The sequence below is a fragment of the Vanellus vanellus genome (assembly GCF_965231255.1).
Source record: "Vanellus vanellus genome assembly, chromosome: 3".
Classification (NCBI taxonomy): domain Eukaryota; kingdom Metazoa; phylum Chordata; class Aves; order Charadriiformes; family Charadriidae; genus Vanellus; species Vanellus vanellus.
The window spans coordinates 94,585,132-94,609,609 of NC_138907.1; the positions used below are offsets into that span (position 1 = coordinate 94,585,132).

The 24,478-nt window shown below is 39.9% G+C and overlaps 1 protein-coding gene across 1 annotated transcript in view; it reads right to left on the bottom strand.

Moving 5' to 3' along the window:
* The window catches only part of CD109 (CD109 molecule), a gene marked incomplete at its 5' end in the record, with an annotated part of 79,930 nt that overhangs the window by 11,269 nt on the left and 44,183 nt on the right, over window positions 1–24,478 (bottom strand). Inside the window, 11 exons of the mRNA XM_082480744.1 lie at window positions 5,936–6,001; window positions 6,087–6,242; window positions 9,234–9,424; window positions 10,551–10,716; window positions 11,253–11,481; window positions 13,294–13,375; window positions 17,481–17,657; window positions 18,681–18,825; window positions 20,361–20,579; window positions 20,793–20,906; window positions 23,660–23,777. Coding sequence (XP_082336870.1) covers window positions 5,936–6,001; window positions 6,087–6,242; window positions 9,234–9,424; window positions 10,551–10,716; window positions 11,253–11,481; window positions 13,294–13,375; window positions 17,481–17,657; window positions 18,681–18,825; window positions 20,361–20,579; window positions 20,793–20,906; window positions 23,660–23,777 — 1,663 coding nt within the window. The remainder of the gene's footprint in view (window positions 1–5,935; window positions 6,002–6,086; window positions 6,243–9,233; window positions 9,425–10,550; window positions 10,717–11,252; window positions 11,482–13,293; window positions 13,376–17,480; window positions 17,658–18,680; window positions 18,826–20,360; window positions 20,580–20,792; window positions 20,907–23,659; window positions 23,778–24,478) is intronic.

Below are 24,478 nucleotides of genomic sequence, written 5' to 3' on the forward strand. Positions count from 1 at the left end.
TTTTTCATGCAACGCAAGATTAAATTGTGGAATTCCTTCACACAAGATGCCGCAGATACTAAACTATAGAAGAGTTCAAGGGCAAAATAGACAACTTCATGGAATCAAGATTTTCTAAGCCCGCAGAAACTATCTCCAACTGACGGTCTCAAATAATATATGGTAAGAGGTGGAAGACAGTCTGGTAATATATTACACGTATTTATCTTCTTATACTCTCTCCTGAGTACCCACCCCTGACTGTTGCGGAAAACAGAACGCTGGGCTAGACTGAGCTTTGCTCTGACCCAACACAGTCCCTCTTATGCCTTCTCTCCAAGTACAAGAACTAAGGGAGCAGACTCAAGAGGATAAAGAGGTAGGCTTCATGCAATATACCATCAGCTGCAGAACTACTTGCCGCAAGAAGCAGTGGTTGTTAAAAGTTTAGAAATATTTAAGAGCTTACCTATTTATGGAAGAAAAAAAAACCTATCAAGAAAATAACTCCCAAGCCAGAGAGTGCACAGAGATGACCTGTGGATTGGGAAGGCCCTCTGATGCAAATTGGTGAAGGGTAAGAGGGTATACCAGTGAGATACCACTTCACACTTACCCTGTTTTAGTAGCCTTCATTGGTCATCCTCTCTCTACTGGTCACTATGGGATATAGGATAATGAATGCTATCAGTTGTCCCAGCACATCTGCTCTAGCATACACGCATACTTATACCCAATAAAAGACACAAAAAATGAAATTTAAAATTTAACTTTGAGAAAACATTCTAAGGTGCTTCAGTTTGATTAACACCCAGTGAGATGTTGATGGTAACGGCAGCATTCCTTTGCTGTGGCACAAACAGGACACCACCTCTGACAGAGGACAACAAAATGGGTTGCTGAGTTAGCACTTCAGTGTGATGAATCAGAAAGCTCAATTTTCAAAAGCCCAGGATGACTAAGTCAAATACAAGAAACTAAGAAAATATTTACTATCAAAGAATAGTTGACATTATTTGGCAAAACAGTGATTTTCACCAACAACGGAACAGTAAGTTTGCAGACCGTTTTTACATACAAATTAATAATGATTATCTGTTCCCTTAGTTATCAAGATAGAACACATGGCAGGGCAGGACAATCTTCTTCTTTGATTTTGGTAGAAAAATAATCAGAAGGTGGCTCAAATAACCCCTTGCAAGACCCCAACATGCACTTTACTTGGTTAAGGAAAAGGGAATGAAGAGCATTTGTGGAAAATCATAGTCCCTTTACAAGAGTTCCTGGCAGCAAATGGAAAACTCTCAGTCCAGATTTAAAGGTATGAGAGGGAATTGTCCAAGTTATAGGTTAGCAAGTCAGTTATAGGCTAGCAAGTCTGTGCAAACAGAGTCTTTAATTTCTGATTTTTGTTTTTGCTGCTACATCTCTCACTCCTTGATATAAAAGTTATGCTCTTTCTTTCAATCTACACACATGATTCCCGTCACCCTGCCCGGCGTGGCTGAATTTAGCATGCTGTATGAGCACTGAGCCAATTCCGAACAGGCGCTCAGGACAACCGTGGTGCAGCAGCGAAGATTTATTCTGTACAACTGCTCCGCGGGAGAAGGCAGTACCAAGGATGAAGCCAATCTAGAAAGCCTGCCAGCTAAAGGCATGCAGAAAGTTTGGTGAAGACAAGCTGGCGGTGCCTCAACGATCTGTCATCACAGAAACAAAGCTGTTTAAACTTTTGCCAGAAAAAGCTAATGAATGGGAATTTACTGCCAACGTAGGATGTCTGAAACCACATACTGAACAGGTCAATCAGCTAGTATTTTCATGGAATAAGTTATTGCTGTTACGGTCTGACTTTCCTTTCCTGATTTCTCATGACAATGAAGGAAAAATCTTTTTCACAACACAGAGTTTAATTAAACCCTCCTTCTTTATACACTCCTACTTTGGGGACAGAACGCTATTATACAGAAACTAGCATTAAATCAAAAAAACGAGCCACTGCATTTCTTCTTAACCCCTTAAAGAAGCAGCTGACAAAGATAAAGGCAGAACTGGTCCATACTGCAACCAGTTCTGGTGAGAGGCCCAAGAAGAGAAAACTAAAAGCTAATCTTCTGCATGACAGAGATGCTTGTCAGAGTATCTGACCCAATCAACTGCACTATGTTTCAAAAAATATGACTCATTTATTATGTCCTAACCAATGTCTCTTTCCCTATCCTTTTTTTTTTTCTTCAAATAGCAGCACAAAAGTGCTTGATCAAGGGCATGAATTCAATGAAATCATCTCCAATAGTTTTCCGTTCCTTTTAGTCTACTTAGTGTCCACTCAAACTGTAATGGAGAAGTACGTGTGCATTTCACAAGTGTACCTTTTGCAGTACCATCACACCGGATAACATTGAGTCCCTTGCCTATCCCTAGTAAAAATAAGCTGAGTGGGAAAAAATGCCAAGTGTTTTTCAGTAACGAGTAACAGGCGATTCTCATTTTTTTCCTCACTCCCTCTCTAGACACAACCAAGGACATCTTGTTCACCCATCCACTTTGCCCACACCCACCCTTCTTCAGCCTGCCCACCCTCCCCTCATTGCTAGTCCTGGATTGCAGTGGCATAGTTCTTCCTTCCAGAAGGCATAGTCCAATGCCATATTTCAGAGGCATTTGCCAAGCCCAGTTCACGGAGGTTCCAGACAGCGCAGGGGTGTTTCGTCTAAGACTTTCAGCAGGCCATCTAGGGAAGATCGCCTCTTCAACTCCTTTCTCTAGAAAGTGCCTTTCATATAACCTACAATCATTCTCTCTTTGCTCTTGCAGAGTCAGTGTCTTAGGTCATCTGTAATATGTGCCCACATAATGAAGGGATGAGCTAGGAGACACTGTTGACAGCAGGACCGCAAAGCTACAAGTAAATGTCTGCTTTTGCAATTAGACTATCCAAAATAAATACATTTTACGAGATCCTGCAGGGTCAAGAGTGAATGCACTGCCAACTCGCACACACAGACAGCGAGATTTCACAAAAAAAATAAGGTTTTTTTTTTTTCTAAGAATCCATTCTGTTGGGAAAGCAGCCTTTTCCATTAATGGACCGAATCTTGTGTTTTGTGATATTTAAATGAATTACTGTTTTGACATGCTACATTTGGCCAGAAAGTCAAATCCCAGAACAGTGAATCTCACCACTGTACTTTGGCGGGCCTAAGACAATGAAACCCAGCTGAAGAAATGTGATCAAAATGTCATATGCTATCTGATTTATTAAATGCGACCCAGATCTAGGTTGTGTTTGGGAAAAAGAGAAATCTCATTCGAATGGCATCAGTGCTCTTTCTTTTAGAATACCAGACCTGCCAAAGGAAGCAGAAGGAAAGAATTGATCCCAGCAAAGAAAAGGTTTTGGAGAAGCTACTCCAATGTGTTAAGTACAATATTTTGAATCAAGTCACGGCCTCTCTGACTCAAAGCTGCAGGGAAAAAGGCAACAGGAGAGTGACCTAAAGGAAGAAGACAATCTGGCATTGGTTCCTGAACACCAGTTATTTGGGAGCACATTTGCATGTTCATACAACAAACCAGGAACTTAAACCATGGTGCTATATACCCCCAGGAAACCCTCTAACCATGGAGTCAACTACTGGCTAGTCTGGGTGGAAGACTTCTGCTCATTCTTCACCAGACATGATGGTTTGGATGTGAAATTTTCCTGCTGGCAAAAACATAATTGGAACCAATGTGCTTCCACAAAAGGCATTCATTTCAACAAATCAGCGTCTTCCAGCAAGAAACAATTTGCTGAAAAGTTTTTGATCAGCTCGCCTGACAAATTAGTTGACTTAGTATCAGGGAGTATTTCTCGACAATGATTAAGGTTAAGTAGTCTTAACTGTTCTGGAGTCCCACTTTGTTACATTCCACATACACACACACACTGAAACCACAGATCTGTGAATGTAGTCCTGCTGAGAAGTTCATTCCTATCTTGGCCTGCAGGTCTGAATCTAAATTATCCTCTGAAACTTTTGAACTTTGCTGTAAACTTCATTTGCACTTCTGGGAATTAATAAACACAGGTCATTTATGGGACTGATTTATGGCACTGTGGGTTTTGCAGACTGGTGCTGAATGAACCAGGTGTATCTCTAGCTGTTGTTCGCTGCTGGTAGGCAGCTACGAAGAATTCTTTGTAAAGGTCTTTTATCCAAAAGCATATTTACCAACCACCACCATGCATTTTCTTTCCCGGATGCATAAGAACACTGAAGTGAAGGTTGGGTTGGAAGGAACTTGAGATGGAATCTGACCTGGCATAAAACTTCAAGATGATTAAAGGCAGCCTAAGTTCAGTTTTCCCAAGTATGACTAGAAGGAGTCTAGTAGGAACTTTGTCTGGTTTTGCAATACACTCAGCAATTAGGAGTTTATGTATATACTTCCAATAAAATGACTTTCTCGTGCTCAGAGACTAGTATTTCTGTATTATCTGTAGCTTTTCAAAGGTCTTTTCTTTCACCTGTGTGGTCCTAAGCCACTGTCATTGACAGGACAGCAGGGAACACAGACCCAACAGTAGCCATATCAATTCAGATCCAATACTGTCTTCTCATATGATATTTCTCATAGAGTCAGGGAAAATCTTGGAGGTGGAATTTCTTCAGAACATAATATCTGTTATGGGGGAAGAGCAAGCAGCTGAAAAGGCTATTTACAGTTTGCTAGTTCTAAATACAGTATGCACTGTTCCCAGCTTAATTTGTTTAATTATAAGTAAAGATTTTTGAATTTATACTACCAAAACACAGTCTTCTGCAGGACAGGCAGAGAGGGGATCACTATACCTCCTTCCACTCTTTGTCATGCCCCCACTTCCGGCTGATGCTAACCATCTATTATAGTTGTAAAAATTGCTGGAGAACCTGGCTGTAATATTCTTTTATTTTTAGCTGTGGGGACTAAGGCAAAAGAAGGGTTAAGTGTGGTAGAACTAATAGGGAGGAATAAGCAGCTGCAGCACTGTTCTGGCAGACGATGAAGCTGCGTGAAGCTACTCCCTAGATAAGGAGGTGCTGCTCACAGGGAAGAGAGATTCCCTTTTCGGTGGGAACATGATCTTTCAGAGTACGCGATGGTGTAAACAAGTAAAGTAGAAAATTACTGGCCTTGGTAGAAAAGTATATAAAGAGCACGCTTGCTTAATAAAGCTGATTTTGATTTCGATCCTGCATATCGGAGTCCGTGCATTTCAATCGCCACAAATGGTGACCCCGACATGATGCTAAGGAAGAAGACGACTGGAAATAGTCGTGGGGATGGAGCCCAGTGAAGCTGAAGACAGCAGGCAGATCTGTTGACGGATCTGGATCATATTTAAGAAGTCTCCTGTAGCAGGTGAGCCACTGGGGACATGGGAGGGAAGTCTGGCCATCCCGACAGCGACATTTAGCTTTTGCACTATTGTTGTATTCTACTTCAATAAAAGGAAAATAACTTTAATAATTAGCAGTGTAATCTTATTCTGTACTGATCTGTTCCTTACCATCGTTTGCCACAGGTTCCCAATGAGACATTTCTGCCTGGTCCACATGCCTTTTTTACTCTGACCTTTGTGCCTGCCAGTGTACCACTGCAGTCCTTTGTCTTGCAAAGGGACACTGCATTTCTGCAGGAGGACAAGGGGTGCTTTGACATGGCTCTGGCCCATGGAAGTGCCACAAAACTGTGGAATATCCAGCAGTACTTAAAAGGCCAGGCCATCAGACATAAACACACACATGAATATGTCCATTCACACAATATTTGGTTCACAGCATTCTTCAATTAGTAGCCTGCTTTGGTACTGATTTAAGACATTTCAGAAGATTGTTCACATTAACTTGTTTTATAAAGCTTCCAAAATATACCTTCCCTTCCTTATAGAAAGCATATATTTAACAAGAATAACTGCATTGCGTACCTGAAAGACAGCAAATCCTGTTCCCTCTGCTGCCACTGTAATTGTCATTGGTTGTACTGGGGCAATCTGAAAGAAAAATAAGTAAAACAGTATTTTCAAAGTACTTTCAGTCAGCTGACTTTACGGAAGTATTCCTCATTATCTACAGTACCTCCTTGGTCTGAAGCAGGAAACGGTTTCGAGTATCAATTGAAAACATTTCTGGCATTTTCCAAGAAGGTGCTGTCACTGTTACATCCATTTCTGTTTTGCTTGCAGCAGTGAGAGCTGCAAAGAGACTCAAGGCTTGCAGAGCCACCACCGTGTCCTGTTGAGAGAAACAAATCCTTCTGTATCAAAAAGAAGAAGACTGCGCAGAAAACTACCTGTGTATAGGCTGTGCCTCGGGGAGCTCACAGTCCCTGCATTGTCCCATTTGTTGATTATGTCGGATTCTTCTTGCAGCCACCTCCACACCTCTGTCGGGATTCCATTGGCATGAAGGATCCCAGCACAGAAGAGGGATGGCAGCGCAGGACAACAAGTTAGTTACTGTGATATGGAATGGAGAATGAGGTGGGAGCCAGTTAAGGAAGTTTTCCTCTTGTGCAAGGTACGTGGAAGACCTGACAGGCCAGTAGATACAACAGTGAGAATCACACACCATGCAGACAGCGATGGGAAATCCAATGAGGAAAGTAATGATCCTGCTACTTTCTAGATTTATTTAGTGACTATGCATTAAATATCCAGTACTGCACAGGAGTTATTCAGGGTACCTTGATCACTGAAGCAAAAGCTATAGGTCTGAAAAATTATTAACATTTATTTAAAAAAAGCTTGAAATGAGTTTTCATTGGACCCCTGGCAACAATTTCAAAGCAGTTCAGCCCAGGTTTTATCCCCTATATTTTATCAAAAGGTTCCGTGCAATTGTTTAACCACTGCAGAATATTTTTATAAACACATTATCATCTCTTTCTCTCTCTCTCTAAAATTCTCTTTTGTTTATCTTTGTGTATGGTTGCAGACAAGTGCCAAAGTTGCTGGTACGCTGAACCACTACAGCTGGGATCCCAACTCCAGGGCTTAACGTGGTATGAAAGAACAGATGCAACTAATGGGCATCTAGGGAGATTTAATAGCCTGGAGTAAGTGGCAGACTTTTTCAGTAGGAGGCCAATATTTACCCTGAAATAATGTCTTCGATTACTCCTTTGCAGAAAACAGTGACAAAGCATCTGAACGACTCTGCCCTTCCTCAGACCACGCATATGTCAGTTTCTGATGAAGATCTACGGCATAGAAGCCCAAACTTACAAAACTGCTTTCACACTGAAGTGAAGGAAACTACAGTAGCCTATAACATTTATAAACGTGATCTATCTTATAGACCTAAGGAGCTATATGATCTTGTCGAAGAACCTGATTTTAATCATCTGAAAGCAGAAATATGCCTGTCCTTCTGTAAGTTGTGGAAACCAAGGAATACCTCGAAGCGCCTTTTCCAAGTCCTTACAATTACATTTCTCACATTTACATTTCTTGCCCTAAATTTGGAGAGAGTTCAAGATGTCTAGAAAAGCTATCTGCCATTGCTGAAGGTGACCCCAGAGCTCTTCCACGTCCTGGGCTCACATGAGTCTCAGAAACACAGGTGAAAAACAAGAGGGCAAAGAACCACCTACAGAGAAGATAAATGTTCCCCTTGGCATGCTCTGAAGCAGAAGGCATACCCAAGGCTTTTCACCAGGAAACATTCACAGCTGAAGCACGAGGTGCACAGCTCAGTATGACAATGCTGCATCCAACACGCAACCTGAAAAGTTAGGGAACACAGTCTCAAGCCAGACTCATAGGCCCCTTTTGCCCAAGCTTTGTAGAAGGTGCTACTCTTCCTTACCATTTAAACCTACATTCCTATATATGCTATTTTTTTTGTACGAATTGCATTCCTGTATATATGAAACATGTATAATTTATGCCCAAACATTACAAGCATTATAAAGCAAAATATACTGATTGTAAATTCATAGTAAGCTATACCACGTATACAAATTGCAGTGGGTTATACCCTAACTTACAAAACATCACATATGCAACTGATTACTTTCCTCCTACATTAAGTTTTTAATGTAATAAACTCATGGAGGGAAACACTCCAAACGTGGGTTTTTTTTAAAGCAATCTTAGATGTTAACAAAAAATAGGGGGTCATTTCCACAAATTAAAAAAGGCATCCAGAGAGACATCGGCGTAATTCTGAAAACAAAATAGTTTAGAGTATGGAGGAACAAAAGGATTAAATTCATTTCTTAACTTCACCCTCAGGGGTAAATTGTACACTGCTGGATTTTCAAACTTTCAAGTAAAAATGGGTTTTGGAGAATAGAGAAAAGCTTTTTCAACTCATTTAGTGCTTCAATCAGACTCTTCAAATAATAAGCAAGAATTAACACCTTAGGAAAATACTGGAACCTCAGGGGAACCAGGCTGGTTCTTAAATTGCATTTTATTTAGTAGAACTAATTTCTTTCAGATTAATACTAACAAATGTTTGTAAATAATGAAGGATAGCCTGTACAGCTTGGTACCAAGCAATATGATGAAAAGTGACATTTTACTGTGACCAGCATTTGTAGTTAATTTAAAAGCTAGTTTAAACTAATGCAATCCAAAGTACTATATAAATTTTCTGGATGCCAGCACAGCTTACAAGATGTGGTTTCAATAACATGGAAACCTCCTGGAGATAATGAAGATCTTCCAAATTTCATGGTCCATCAAAAAGCTACGCAATAATGAGGACAAAGTACATTATTAAGACCAACTGCCAACAGAGGCACTAGGTTAGGCTGTTTCTCTAAAACCTACTCCCCTTTCTTATCTTAGTTAATATCCTTTCAGGGGTTTGAGGACCCACATATGGAAAGAATAGAAAGAGGTTTCTCTCCTTGGAAAGAAAGTAAGCACAGATATTTATCACACTTGCTTGGAAAATCTGATTAATTATTTTTCCATGGGCATCACTTCTTAATTTAAATCTTTTGTTATTAATATTTTGTATAATCAAGGTGACCCTCTAATGCTGGTTTTTATTATACTTGCCAAAATACTAAAACTGGTAGTCCAGGTTTAAGATGCCAATATTGCAAAGAATGCAAGCTTGCATATAACCAAGGCTGTTACAGCAAAACAAAATTCAGTAATTATTATGTAAAAAAAACCAAACGGTCCCTTTTTTTTTCTTTTTCTTTTTTTTTAAATATGCAGTGTTCATTTAGAAAATATAACCAAGCCCCTTGAGACAAGATATTACCTGAGTAGATGAAAATCCCCCAAGGTGATTTCTTTGGTGACTTAACCATTTCATAATAGGGATCCCCTCTGCTAATCTGTCTTGATGAAAGTGAGAGAGCAGAGCATATGCTGCAAGTTCAATATCGATGGACCGTGGCTGCCATGAATCAGAAATTTCAGAAGCAGGTGTTATCCAGAAACGAAATTCTCCTGCAAATGGAATCAATACTAACCTCAGATGCACAGACTTTGGACTTCTGGGAAAGACTTAAGGGAAACCTCTTAATTAATGCTTACATATGGGATCTAGCAAGGTTCTTTAAAATTGTGTTAATATTTAGGTGCGTGTCCCGTAAAGGACAAACTTAAGCACTTCCTCAGCAGTGACTGAATCTAGATACGAAAAAAGCTGGAGTGCAAATAGTCACTTCCATTGACTTCAGTGAACTTTACATTGATTCTTTTGCTGTCAGCCCAAAGTGCTCACATAAAGGAGCCCTTGTGAAAAGGCCACCTTGTTGCTGGGGTGCTCCTTTCTCTTCAGGACTAGAGAAGGCACCGTAGGCTGCCCACTAGGCTTATTCTTGAGGGAAGCCTTCCAAAAATGTGACTTCCTCCCTTCCCAAAAGTGACCATCTGAAAGGCCTCAGTAAACACAGAGGGACACCCAAGAGGCTCCGTTTCTAGGCTACAGCATGAATTCCTTCAGATTTTTCAAGAGGACAGTTACTATTTAGATCCAAAATTTTCCACATGTTATACTTCATATGGTCTGTTCTTCCCCCAAAATGGGGAACAAAATTCAGTCATGCTGAACTTGGAAGAGGTTAAACATAATGAGATGATGGGACCCTACAGAAAATGCAACAGACCTCTGTATTGTCTTACAGAAAGCCAAACCCTTCAGCTCTTCATTCTGATACTGATTTTAACTAATTGCCTCCCCCCACCACCCTCCTGATCTAGTCAAACCCCTTTGGAATAGCTAACTTCATCCATCTCTCTTTAACCAGGCTGACCTTACAAGTGGACATAATAACACGCGAAAACTGGCAAGTAATATTCTTCAACAGCACCATGGTACTCCCGTCAGGAACACGGTAATTTAGACTGAAAGGCCTAGCTTTGTTGTGAATTGTCATTCGTTTATGGAGGCTTATTATTAAGGTTGTCTTGGAAGTTCTTAACTTGTTCTCTATATGATACTCAAAACAGATTTGAATTCAGAAGCGTTCTCTTCATCTCTAATTCTATATACGTCTGTAGATATACGATAGGTATTTTTAAATCTGACAAAAATCCATCCATACAACTGTATAAGATAGTTGTGGAATACCTTGGTGTTCTGCTCTCTGGTTCAGTATATTCAGAGCTTCCTTTGCTTTTGTACTTTTTGCCCAGGACAATGCATATGTCACAAGTGCCAAAGTGTAATTATCCGAAATGCCTTCTTCTAATTTATCTTCTAGAAAGTTTGTAGCACTCTTGATGACATAAGCGTGCTGGAAATGAAGATCATATTGAAGAATGTACAGTGAATAAAAAATATATTGAAATATTATAATTTAAAACAAAAATTTGTACAGAAAGAGAAACATTACTACCACCAGACAATAGCCAAGAAATACAGAAAATCTCTTTCAGAGTCACAGGCACAAATCTCAAAGGCAAGCCTTTTGATCTGGCACTGTCTTTTATGAACTTGAGTAATCTCAATGAAATCAACTGGAATGACTTAACATCTCTACGGATAGATCCCCCCATAAATTTCTTTGTAAGTTCTCGGACTAAAGCCATGACGATATTCTTGCTAAAAGCAACTGTGTTTAGATTTTGCAAAGGCACATAAAATTGAAGGACTTAACAGCACAACTTTGTATTGTCTCGGGTAGATAAGGGAAGTTTAACTAAATCAGGTTAAATATTGTCTCTATTCAGATGTCCCTCTTTTTCCTTAAACTACCAAATGTTTGCCAGGTACTATGACAATTAATGAAGTGTTCCAGTGACTACGAATTGTGTTTATGAATTCCAATACCTGTTTATCTGGGAACCCTAGGAGGGATGACATGATGTAAGCTGTGAGAGTGACTGGATTATTGGTGCCTCCTTGAAGATCACTGTGTAACACTTTCCCAGGCTCATGAAATTCTCCATTTAATTTCTGATGCCGGACAATCCATTTAGCTGTATCCCTGAGTACATCTTGGTCAATATCTATGAACGGACGAGCTTGAAGGAAACATCTTAATACAAAAGCTGATAACCTTGGGGAAAAGGTTAATCAAATATGACAAAATTAGCAACACATTACAGCTTCTTCTGTTTAAGATGATGTAAGAATACTGTGATGCATAAGTTGCTCTACAGGCACCTCCCAACCACAGTGGAAAACACTTGCCTCACTCAGACAAGCAAAAAGACTGAGCTTAATCCACCAAAAAATTAAGCTATGTCCTTGTTCCTAAAGATCACCACTTTTGCAGCTGTTATGTTTCAAAAACAAATACAGAGCATAGACTCCAAGTGTGCCAGCACATGTATATCTATTCAAATGTAGCTGTCCTGCCTTCTGCTGCTAGCCTGAAGTGGCAGAAATCAGAGCTTACAAAGTTATGGATATGATGTTAATTATCATGATTGTCCCTGTAATGATATCATTGGAACAACTTTTGTTGGTTTATTATTAATAATCCCAAGTTCTGCTTTGACTCCCTTCTTTGCCAAACATGCACTCCTGTAACCTGCCACCGCACTATTTAAAAAACAGAGTTTCAAGTACGGATAAATTATCTTCATTTTCCAATCCATCAATACTGAGTCTAAGGCAAATCCTGCTGATATCAACGAAAGATGCTCACTGACTCCAGAAGGAGCGACTCAGTCAGTGGCACAGTAACTGGATGGTTCTATTTAAAGTCAGCAGTGTGTACTGAAATACATAAGTATATTTAAACTACCTGAACATGGGTTAGCTGAATAACGTGCCGGAACTTGTCTCTGGTATCTATCTAGCTTCCAATACTATACTTACTATGTTTCTCAACATGAAATTCAGCACTGAAAAGGCATTTTCGGCTGTATGTACAGTCTCAGAAAAAGGAGGTGTGAGAGAGGCAAGTAGGACAAATTTTTACCACCAGTAATTCTGTTCACCCCCTAGGAAATCATAGAACCATAGAATAGCTAGAGTCGGAAGGGACCTTAAAGATCACCTAGTTCCAAATCCCCTGCCATGGGCAGGGACACCTTCCACTAGACCAGGTTGCCCAAAGCCCCATCCAACCTGGCCTTGAGCACCTCCAGAGATGGGACATCTACGACCTCTCTGGGCAACCTGTTTCAGTGCCTCACCACCCTCACAGTAAAGAATTTCTTTCTAATATCTAATTGAAATCCTCTCTCTTCCAGTTTAAAACCATTACCCCCATCCTATCACTGCACTCCCTGATAAAGAGTCCCTCCCCATCTTTCTTGTAGGCCCCCTTTAAGTACTGGAAGGCTGCTATAAAGTCTCCCCAGAGCCTTCTCTTCTCCAGACTGAACAACTCCAACTCTCCCAGCTGGTCTTCACAGCAGAGTTGCTCCAGCCCCCTGATTATCTTCATGGCTCAGCTCTGGACTCACTCCAACAGGTCCATGAAATGGACCACGAAATGGACCATGAAACGCCTCAGTCAGTCTTCAGCCTCTGGTGTGGAGAGAGCTGAAAATCTGTTTGAAGTAATGATGATCACATAGCCCTAAACGTTTTCAGTCAACTGCAAGAATAAGTCATTTAATTATTATCCTTCATTCCTTTGAGGAAAGCAACAGAAAAACTTTCGGACCAAGCTATTCCCCTGGCTAAAATAATTCATCATTCACCTTTTGCAAAATTAAAAAGCCTTGCCCTAATAATGGCTTTGACAGCATGTTATCCAGCAGAATGACCTTAGAGTTGGCCTAAACACCTAATGAAAACCAGGCAGAAGGCTAATACAGCTGGAAATTTTTACCAGCTTCACAAAAAATTTTTAGTCGCAGGGAAAATATCTAAAATACTTAAATTCCACAGTGAATCTGGCAGAAATACTTACCATGTGCTCCCAGAAGGATCTTCATTTCCAAAGGCACTAAAAGAGCCATCATCCCTCTGGAAAAGCAGCTCTCTCTGGTAGCCTGAAGTGGAAAAGCAGAGACAGGTATTGAACAATTTCCTCTCATGCGGGTTCCAGCACAAACTTTCTGCTGCTGTGAAGCGAGGCACTTTCTAAGGCTGAGAAGGGCAGAACTTCAGCTCATATTTCATAAAAAATCTCCCAGATATGTAGAAACACACAAAACCGCGCAGAAGGTGACGAGAAAGCGGGCAGCAGTAACACGAAGGATCCATCTACAAAAGCAGAACCAGAAGTTCCTGCTCCTGCTCATCTGCCACCCAAACACGACAGCGCGCTGCAGAGAGACGCGCTCCCGCGTAACTTGGTGGCTCCAGGAGCACAGCAGCGAGCGCAGAGCAGAGTAGCAGCTATAGTTCGGTGTTTCGTCGCTTTGGGGAGCTGGAGTTGTGCACCTACAGAAACAATCTTTCTAGCAGAAGGAAGGGCAAGCAAAAATGAAGTATCTTCCAACTGGAAGGGCAAGGGTACAGCAAAGCTACAAATGCTGTTGAAAAGCAGATGCTTTCAGCAACTTGCTCTTGCCAAATGAAAAGGACTAGCTAGCAGCAAAAGCATGCTGGAAGAGGCATGTTCTGAAACGAGTGAAAAACTTCAAAAGACTTGAAGATCCTGAAATCCTGAGAAGGATCCATTTAAAAGGTATCCGAAGATTTTTCAGTATCCAGAACAAGTGCAGCTTTCTCCTGACTGCTGAACATCTATAATAAAAGGGCCCCAAGGGCCCACTAGTTGCTCATGACCACCAGCAGCACCCTTACTCAATAGCTGGCTTCAGTGCAGAACCAATATTCATTTCTGTTAAAAATGAAGAGCCTCCTATGATAGGCTACTCACTGTAGTTTCTGATATCTAAAGCCTTCCTTCCCTTACATTTTGCTTGCCACTTGTGTATCCAGAACAATAATCGTATCTATTTACAGCATTTCACAAGGCATTTTTTCTTCTTTCCCCCCATGTTGCCTTTTCTTTGGCTTTACTATTTTGGCCATTATAACTAAGAAAGTATATTCATTGGTCTAAAACCTGACAGATATAGACACAACACTGAACCAGGAAAACCCTCAGGCAACCATCATTAAGTCCTACACTAATGAATGAATTTACAAATACGCTCCATGAGGTCCATCCAACCACAACCATTCCACTGCAAAACATTCCTTGCTTTCACTGATACAGGATTAATTACTCACTTACATTCTATCCTGAATATAGATACATAGTGAGTGAACCACAGTTTAAAATACTGAGGAACAAATGGCCTGGTCTCTCAATCTAAGTCACAGCATAAGATGAAACCCTAGTCAGGGTCTCTCTGTAATAAAAGAGATATAAAGATGTGAATCTGAACTGCTACCTTATACCAGTGTACCTTCCCATATAAACGCTTATCCCAGTAGCATTAGGTTTAGTTTTTGTCTCTTTAGAAGAGTTTGAAATTACAATTTCCACTTCAACATAGAGGGGGTTTATGCATTCAGCACAACAGTGGTTAATTGCATGATTAAAACTGGTGAATCTTTCCCATACAGACGTATCTGTCATGTCAGTTAATGATCTTCAGAAGTCAAGCACTCTTGAGTGGGAGGAAAAAAGAAGGAATAAGTGTTATTTCTCACCAGAGAAAGCAAAAGTCATTGCCCAAGTTTAAGCTTCCAAATAATATGCTATGAGGAACACTATTATACGCATATATACAAATAGATTGCTTCCTTTTCAAAAGTATTTGACTGCAGGGCCTGAAAACTGAGGGCTTCTGCTTCACAGGCAATATACAGCAATAAGTATTATAATCACCACCCCGCTGGTTGCATAAAAGCACAAAACTAAGCCCAGCCGCCTGCTTAACAAGGACTGCTGAGCAGCCCTTACACAGGGATAAATTTATCTCAGAATTTGTCAAGTTTGGGAGGGATCAGAAAGACGAGCAGAACCAGAGGGAGGACGGAGTGATCACTCAGCTATTTCCTACGGTCTGCTTGCTTTCTTCTCAATGCCAACCCCACTGCAGTCACGCGAAATTCTCCAAACACGGGTGTATCTCACACGGGGAAGGCTGCAGAAATGCTGGAACAGGAGACTCGGGGGCTGTGAAGCACCGTGTTCGTTCCAACGGACACTCAATCAGACATGAAAAACGATACTTCAAACGTCAACACATACAAGTGGAAAGACGAGGAAAAGAAGGATCCTATTATGAAGATGTACACTAGTACTCCCAGAGGACTGGCTGGAACCCAAGGGATGTAGGCTGAGTGAGGCTGAAAGAGGAGTGCATCAGGATGGAAAGGACTTCAGAAATATGTGAAAGACTAAAGGGTCTCACGTTTCAAAGAGCTTGGAAAAACTGCTCAAACTCGTCGCTTGCTTTGGGCCCAGCACCAAAGTTTTCAGACCAACCAGGATGTTTTCTTATTTCTGAAGAAGTGAGTTCAAGATGGGATCTGTCATTCCCACAACTGAAGGATTTTTTTTTTTTTTTAAGGCAACTTTTCTTTTGCTTTGCCTTTGTTCTAGGTAAATAAAAACTGCTAAAAGAAATATCATATAGCAGTCTCTACTAGCTATATGATCCCTTCTTCTCACAAGCATTTAGCCTTAAAATTAATTATATTTACTTCAGATTATGAGGTCACTTTTTCAAAAATTTAGTGAATTCTGACATGTGACATAAAGTCTGTTTAAAATTAAACTTCATGTCAATCCTTTCAAAAACTGAGTTTATAAAAGTTACATCTCAAACTAAAGATACATTTCAACTTTAGGACTACATTTAAAAAAGAGCCCAGTGCAATAACTGAAATCAATTGTTAAAATAAAGCAAAAAAAAAAAAAATGGTTTTTAGATTGTGGTTCTTTTCTATCTTAAAGTTACAAATATTTCAGCATACCTACTATTTTGGCTACTACAGTGTTAAAAACATATATCTACATTCAGAACCCAATGAACAAGTTAAGTAACACAATGCTTTGTATACAGTGGCATCATTTTCACTTGCTTTTAAATAACTTTAATAAACCTGTTATTGGAAAACTTCAGAAAATATGGTAGCACAAGCCAGGCTTCAAAGAGTGGTAGATTGCTTACAAACTTCAGAGCAGGTGTTTATATAACACCTCTCTTCCTCCTCCCTTGCTTTTCAACTAAACCATGTAGTAGGAAGGGTTTAAAAAAATTATTTAACTGCTTTTGAAAGAAAATTGGGATCTTGATGAAAGGAAAATTTATTTTGAGCTGTGTTTTTTCCAAGGGAAATGTCAACAACTTTAAAAAAAATCAAACACACACAAAAAAGAAAAAAATAAAGACTTATAGAAAGTAAAGGAAATTTGAAAATATCATCATGGTGCCTTAGTAGGGGTGTAGCTCATATGAGGACGGTCTCATTCCTCTCCCTGAACCAGGCTCTCAGCATGCAGACTGACATGTGGCGAAGTGAGGTAGATCGCAGTTAGACACTGATCCAAAAGGCACAGAGAAGCACAGTGCAACTATGTTCTCCGCACTTTGTGATGCCCTGGAGGATTTCCCGATTAAAATATACAACAATTTCCAACTAAAATTTTCCAGCTTTTAATTTCCAGCACAGACTTCTCTTCTGGCCAACTCTAAAACTTGGGTGGGTGAAAGCCAGCCACCACAGCAAACGCCATTCCTTGAGCTCTACAAGGACACGGCCGGATGGGGATGGTGTCACTGAAGACAGACACATATGTGGGATGAACATGGCTCACACTGTCCACTGACTAATTTTCAACCTCTGTGCCTCAAGCAGAGGTCAGAAGTGTTTGCTCACGCACAGTTTTATCAAAGGAGAGATAACAACCACCAAGGAAAACCATATAAATTACCTTCTAAACCACAGTTTTCCTGTGAAAATTAACTGCATTTTGTTTCTAAGCAAACTTGCCCTTGTAAACAAAATCATTTGCTCTTTAATTCTCTAAGAAGAAAGAGGGGCGGAAAAAAAGAGGAAGATGGGCTTTTCTTCCAGTTCTCATGACACCAACAGGGCAGTACGTCAAAAACCAAATGCACGGTCACAGATATCTTTTATAGTAAGGGTTTTTAAAAATCTTAACATCTTTCTTTTAAGCATACAGACCTTTTCTCATAAATGATACAGCTTTTGATTTAATATCCTCTCTCAGCTGCCTGGTTTTAGTCAGGTATTGCAAAACATAAACATTTGGAGCAAAATTTATCATATTCTGTTCACCACAGCCATAAGGCATCTTAATCAACGATGACAAACCATTGATAGAAGGTCCAAGTAAATCACCTGAAAGACAAAATTTAATGAAAATAAATTAAAGCCTATTGCAAATAAATGCATATCTAACACATAAAGGGTGGTATCATCTCAACTTGGCGAAAATACGATACATTGGGAACATTTGTACTGAACAGCACTAATCGGGCAGAAAACTGCATTAAACATGCATTCTTCATCTTCTTATAAGCTTTGTGTCCACTGACCCATCTCCCCACAGATGTTTCCAGGTACAGAGTAATTTCAAACAGTCACCATTAAAAAAAAAAAAAAAAAAAGATATTTCATCCAGGAAAACATTAAAACATTTCAGTAATGGTACATATTTGAAACTTCCTGTATTTCTTCTCTCACCCAGAGTTATCAAAGCCTAGGTACCACAAGGAACAACAATCAGTAGAGTTTTAGGTTTTATTCTGCAGACAAGAAGAATTAAAACAGGACACTAGCTAACTACACAGAACCTTCTTTACTAAAATCCAACTCACTGTTTAAAAAAGGATAGTCAATACCATAATATCATAAATTAAATAAACAAAAGCAATAACACACTCCATCCATAAAGTCTTCCTACGCTTAGTCCAATGCACGACGATAAATTATTTTGAATTAATGAGTCAACCTATTAATATAGCAATTGAATAAAAATTAATGCAGTTCCCTAAAAATCTATAAAGCCACAGCCATACTGGGCAAAATCTGGTACGGGTGCTTCAGAAGAGATTCTGAGAAAAGCTGTGGCAAATCCTGCTAGGGTAGTTCAGGTTATTACGCACCAGCCTTCCTGCCCTATTTGAAAGTCTGCTACTTCTGGTTACTACTGGCAACTACTCTGCTCTATAAAAACCACCTATGCTTGCAGTGCGCAAGATGCCAGCAGCTGGATTATGGACACATACATATATCTTAGATACTGAGTTCAACAAAAGCCCAGCAGGCAGGAAACGATTAAAAAAGGAAAAAAAAAAAAAAAAAGACAATACAGCTGACCAGCGTATAATAAAGACAGAAACAAAATAAAATAGTCCTTACCAACAGCAGTGACCTGCACTCTCTCACTGCCACTTACAACATCAGGCGGAAAAGTGAAATCCAAAGTTTTTGACACTGGTTCTGGTTTACTCCCAGTTAAATCCAAAAGGACTGTCTGAGAATATGTCTGTTCCAACCCTTCAGCCTATTCAAATAAAGACGGTATTATTGTAATCTTCATCAGTGTGTTGCTTTTAGGACAGGGGTTGTGTGCTTACTGTACGGAGGGATCTAAAACACCTCAGGTATTTTGTGCTGCTTGTTAATACATCAAGAAACTGAGTTATCAGAGCATCCAAATTGACACAGAAATGTTTTTCTTAAAGTCCTACATCTACTACTTTCTTCTTGAGACCATGTATTAATTACAAAAATACATGCACAAAGTCAATGACAGCATCTCTGATTCCAGTGAGCTCCATGCCAAGCACAGAGCTCCACGGCCAAGCACATGCCACAGCCAGAGGTGACACCTTTTATGATATTTGCAATCCTACAGCCTGTCATACAAGCAGGACTTAAACTGAAGTTAGGTACGTGACCATAAGGGTTTCCTTTCCTCATGCTTGCAACATCTCTGGAGGAAAATTGTCCTTGAAGCAGAGCAAATAAATGAGTTTCTTTCCTCAGCCTAGACCTTAGTCCAACAAGCTTTTATTCTCTTCTGCACCACAACTGAACTTCAACAGAAAGGGCAGTAAGTGGCTCCACTTGAAAACAGCTCACAACCCTGCAGAATAGTGGACTGAGGAGAAGCTGAGAGAGATGGGACTGTTCAGCCTGGAGAAGAGAAAGCTCAGGGGGATCTCATCAATGTGTATAAATACCTGACAGGAGGATGTAAAGAAGATGGAGCTAGGCTCTTCTCAGCGGTGCCCAGTAGCAGAATAGAAGGCAAAAGACAAATTGAAATAAAGGGATTTCCTTTTGAACTTAAAAAAAAAACTTTTTTAACTGTGAGAGTGTTCCAGCACTGGAATAAGCTGCCCAGAGAGGCTGTGAAGTCCCTGTCCTTGGGGACAGTAAAAACCTAACTGTACATGGTTCTGAGCATCCTGCTGTAGTTGATCCTGTTGTGAGCAGGAAGGTTGGACGACACCCTTCCAGCCTCAACCACTCTCTATTTCTATGATCTTAAGCATTTATTTCAGACGAGATGTACAAGCGTCTACCATCTTGCACTGAAAGGGAGCCTAACACGAATCAGACTTAGATGTCCAGTTAGGCAACTCTTATCAGTTTCCAGTTTATCAGCAAGTCTGGGGGCTAAATTACCACCACCAGCAAAATACAGAAATGTTCTTATAAAATAAGCTTTGAAATAAAGCCAGGCAAAACTGATTGAACTTATCCATTTGGTCCACTCTCCAGATTATTAAGCTATCCGTAGCACCAGGGGTTTGCTGATGCACAAATAGGGTTCACTTTGCTTTCAGAAGCATTTGAAATATGGTCTGTTGTACAACAGATCTATGTGTTCATTCCTGGAAGGGGATACAAAGCATTTAAAAGGCAAAATTATTTTCAAAGAAGTTTCTTCTACTTAAAGCTACCTAACCCAGCACCAACTTTACAGAGCAAGAGGCAGACAAGTAAATTGGTTTGCCTTTTTGTTGCACTCTGTTCTCTGTTTTAGCCAACAATTTATTTCAGGAACAAGCAAAGCTGCAGACTGTTTACCTTTACTAAAACTTTCTGAATGACAGCATCAGAAGCAGCAGATGATATTGCTGTCACTTTGATGGGAATTTCTCCCAGCTGTCTCGGCTTGATTGGGAATTGAACAGTTTTCCCATCTTCACTTGGTACAGATATAGACTGTTGATTTCCTGTAGCATTTATTTCATTGGATGTGAGAATAATTTCAAAAGCGTCATTCATATCCAGGATCACAGTAACCTGTAAATACAGTAATATTTGCAATACAAAGTGTTAATTTGGAAAAATTGCTTTCAAAAGCTGCCACCGTTTTTGTGTTTAGAGAAATAGCTTTATGGTCTGCCCACTGAAGAAAATATTAAAGTTCTCACAAGAGAAAGATGTGGTCTCCATCAGTGATGAAAACTCTGCAGTGTCTAGTAACATTCAAGTACAAAGAGACTGTTATTTTACCTCAACTTCTTCTTTCAAATAATTAAAGATGTTCACTTCCAAAATGAACTGCTCTCCTCTGATGACAGAGTATGGAAGGTTCAGGAAAATGAAGAAAGGTTGAAAAGCTTCCAGCTGCAAAACAAAATGAGCAGTGAACCCCTTTAATCAGATACTAGCAATAAAATGACTATACAACTTGCCTTCTGATCACTTTTAAATTTGGATGACAGAGGATGCTTACTTGTACCCTACAGTTAACAAAATGTATTACTGCAGGGCTGAAGCAGAAGCCAAAGATGCTTCTGGTCGTTAGCACCTTTGTGGGAATTCAGCGGTGCCAGTCAGCCGAGCTGCTGACAGCTTTGACAGGGCAAGTTTCAACAGAGGCACCTGAAGTGGGACTAAGAGTCTATCATTCGGCAAGTTTGGAAGCTGTGATCTGTCCTGAGATCCCGTTAAGGCAACTGTGAACTATTTTGAGTACACAAGTAAAGGATGACTAAGAATCTGTCAGTTGCCCTATCTCCATGTCAATACAGAAATGCATACTGGAATACACAATAACTAACTTTTCCAAATGCTGTAACTCACCAACACTTCAGAACGATGTATTATTTTGTAAGATTAATCTCGGCCTAAGTTCTTTAGTTATATTTCCAAAAATACATCTTTTCTTAATTAAAAGAAAAACTGTAGAAATATACCAGCAAGCAGTTACTTTTATCTGCGAACAGAGGTTTTTGGATGAAGTCTTGGCTCTAAGAAATCAGTGGTAAGCTCTCATCAAGCTGAATGGGATCAAAATTTCACTGCTTATGAACATCTGTACAATAAGAATGGCTGAAGCATGATGTCCTTTATTATTGAAATGTCAGCTAAAAATGGTTTTAATTTGGTTTTCATTAAAAAAATTCTTCCAAGTGTTTTGAGTTTCAGATCCAAACCCCCCTCAGATTTCTCTCTAGCTAGCAAACATTCCAATGTTTTCTTTGTAAAACTTTGAAAGTTGTTTGCTAAAGCTTTCAGTGTCAAAAATTTCTTTAGATATTGACATTAGAGAAGTTCTGATGGAGAATTTTTGGTTAGTTCTTAGTCAAGGTTTGTCTCCACGTACCTATTTTCTTCGTCTTTTTTGTTTTGCTTTCCTCTAAAACTTTGCAATCCTAACGTTTTACACTTAGGAATATTCCCATATATTACAGTAAAATCTGATAGGGTAGGGTAAAATTATCAACACTCTGTGTAGTAGAAGTCAAAGAAAACCAAGACGCAAGCAGTATTATTACTTACACTAAGCGCACAGATGTCACTTATTTATTTCCCCATCACGGTTTTCATGCATTTCTTTTATTTGCCTCTCTGTACAGTACTGATTAACATGTTTCAGCCATATGGAACTCTACGCGCAATCTAAACATCCCAACGAGGGTGAAGTACTGAAAACAGTGCATGTGGGTGATTATAATTAAATAATAATCTCAACATCTGTTCTACTCACAGCCTTCTCAAATTTGAGGATGACAGGCCAAGTATATATTTTCATACAGTTTGAATCAGTAAACTATTCCTCTTTCTGTCTCATCTCTGCCAAGCTGAGTGAAAGAATCGAGAATCATGATTCCAGTCTCAAAGGAGCCTTAGCCGCAAAATCCAGATCGGGCTCCAAATTCTGTGGTGGAGTTACGATCAGGATGTTCAAAGCACATGTTCTGTGTGTGGTGTAGTAGCCAACTATGAAATCTGGACATAGATCTCAGTCTGGAGTCCAAAAGTTGCCCCCCTCCCCAGGAACTGGGGGGCATGGGAACTTCTATGGGTAAATGGTTGTCTCCAAGCTATGCTTGCACTAGTCCCAGCATCAAGTTGGAAATCTACGACCCAGTACTGCACAGTTTCAATCTTTATAACTTTAGGGACTTAAGTGGAGTTGTCTCAGCTAGGAATGCAGTTTCTCTAGGATCTTTACATAATGAATAGGAGGAGATAACTACCTTCACAGAATTATTCAACGTATATAAAATACTAGCTAAATGAGACTTCAAAAAGTAATTCCTATTTTAAACAGGCTAAATAACTGTCTCTGAGTAACTGTTTCCATGAATACAGAGTGAGCCTAGGACAACTGCACTTGTACTTTGGGAATCTCAGGTTTGAGATCCCACCTGAGGAGTGCTGAATTTAACTTAAATTGCTAAACTCCTCAAACACTTGGAAGCACAAAAAGAGCCTCAGGAGATGGGAACTTGGTAGCAAGAAGCATCTCATCCCACCACTGGCTCTCAGTGTCCACTCTGCTCCTCAAGCTAAATCACCCAAAAAGTTGCACCTATGTTTAGTCCAAGACTGGTTTTGACAGGGAAAGAAGGCCAGAATTTAGTCTTTAAGCAATTCTCCCATCCTCTGTCCTGGGGTTAAGTGGTAGAGGAGCAGTGCAGTGTCATGATCTTTCCAGCAGACAATGCGCCTCTCACATCCCAGCCACCTTTCCCAGCTACTCTATGCAAACCTCCCAGCATGCACTATCAACTCATGGAAAGTCCTATTGGCAGAGACAAGAAAACATGGAAATACACTGTCCACAGGCAGTCATTCCCCCCTTCTATACACAAAAATTCTGAAGTGGGCAAATCCCGAAACTGCTCCAACAAAAATAGGCACCCAAGTATCTGTGTAACCTCTGAGATATTTCTATGAGCAGGACGGGGAGGCAGATACAGTATCACATATAACTTCAGTGATGATGTTTTCTTTACAGTTTGAATACACGTGGCCTCTCCATCACTGTATTGGTATAAAGAGATGATTGCTGTTAGAGCTAAAATACAGCTTCCGGTTATAACCTACAGTGTTACCAGCATTTAAAGAACTGTCTAGTGCCATGGTACCTCCACTGGAGCAGTCGTCACTCCAAGCCCACTGTTTTCAGACATCACAAAAGCACTGGCTACCCAGGATGTGATGGTATCAGGTACAATGACTTCCATTGTGGTGTCTGTGTCAGACCTGAAGGGGAGAGCAGACTTTCAAAAGCATCCATTTACAGACATCAGTAAGTGGAGACGAATGTTCAAAATGCATCCAAAATTAAGTCCAAACTCTTGGCAAGAAAAGCTGCTGATTATCTGTTTTTCTTTTCCTAATCATTTAGAAATATTTGTGATGAAATCAAAATGATTAAAAAAAATTTATATTATCTTAAATTACGTGAATTGAAGGTAACTACATTGAATCACATTACATGTCACTGACTTTCACAGATCCTTTAAAACAATCCCAGATGATGGTTGCTTCCCAAACCTCTCAGCTGTGAAAGAATGTAACATTTGTGCTTCATGACACACGTCAGATTTCACCATCATTTGACAGTTTGAACCGCTCCTTGAAATAGGTGCAGACAGGAACAGATTTCCCTTTCTGGCCTAATCACCATCTTCTCATCTACTGTAGAGAAAAAAAATGGGTCTTCCTATCTGTTATCTCCCCATCTAAAAGGAAGAGAGTTTCTTTTGTCGTCAGGATTTTTATCTAGTTTCTACTGAAGCTACGAGGCCTTCAGTCGGGCACTTTCCTATTTTGTGCAGTTGAACAAACGCCTCATTTGGTGAGTCTCCAATCTCACTTGTGGCCTCTAGGTGGTAGTAGAATATAAAGAACACTTCATTTTTAAGGCGCTTTAAGTACCAGTGCAGAACGCTACTAAAGAC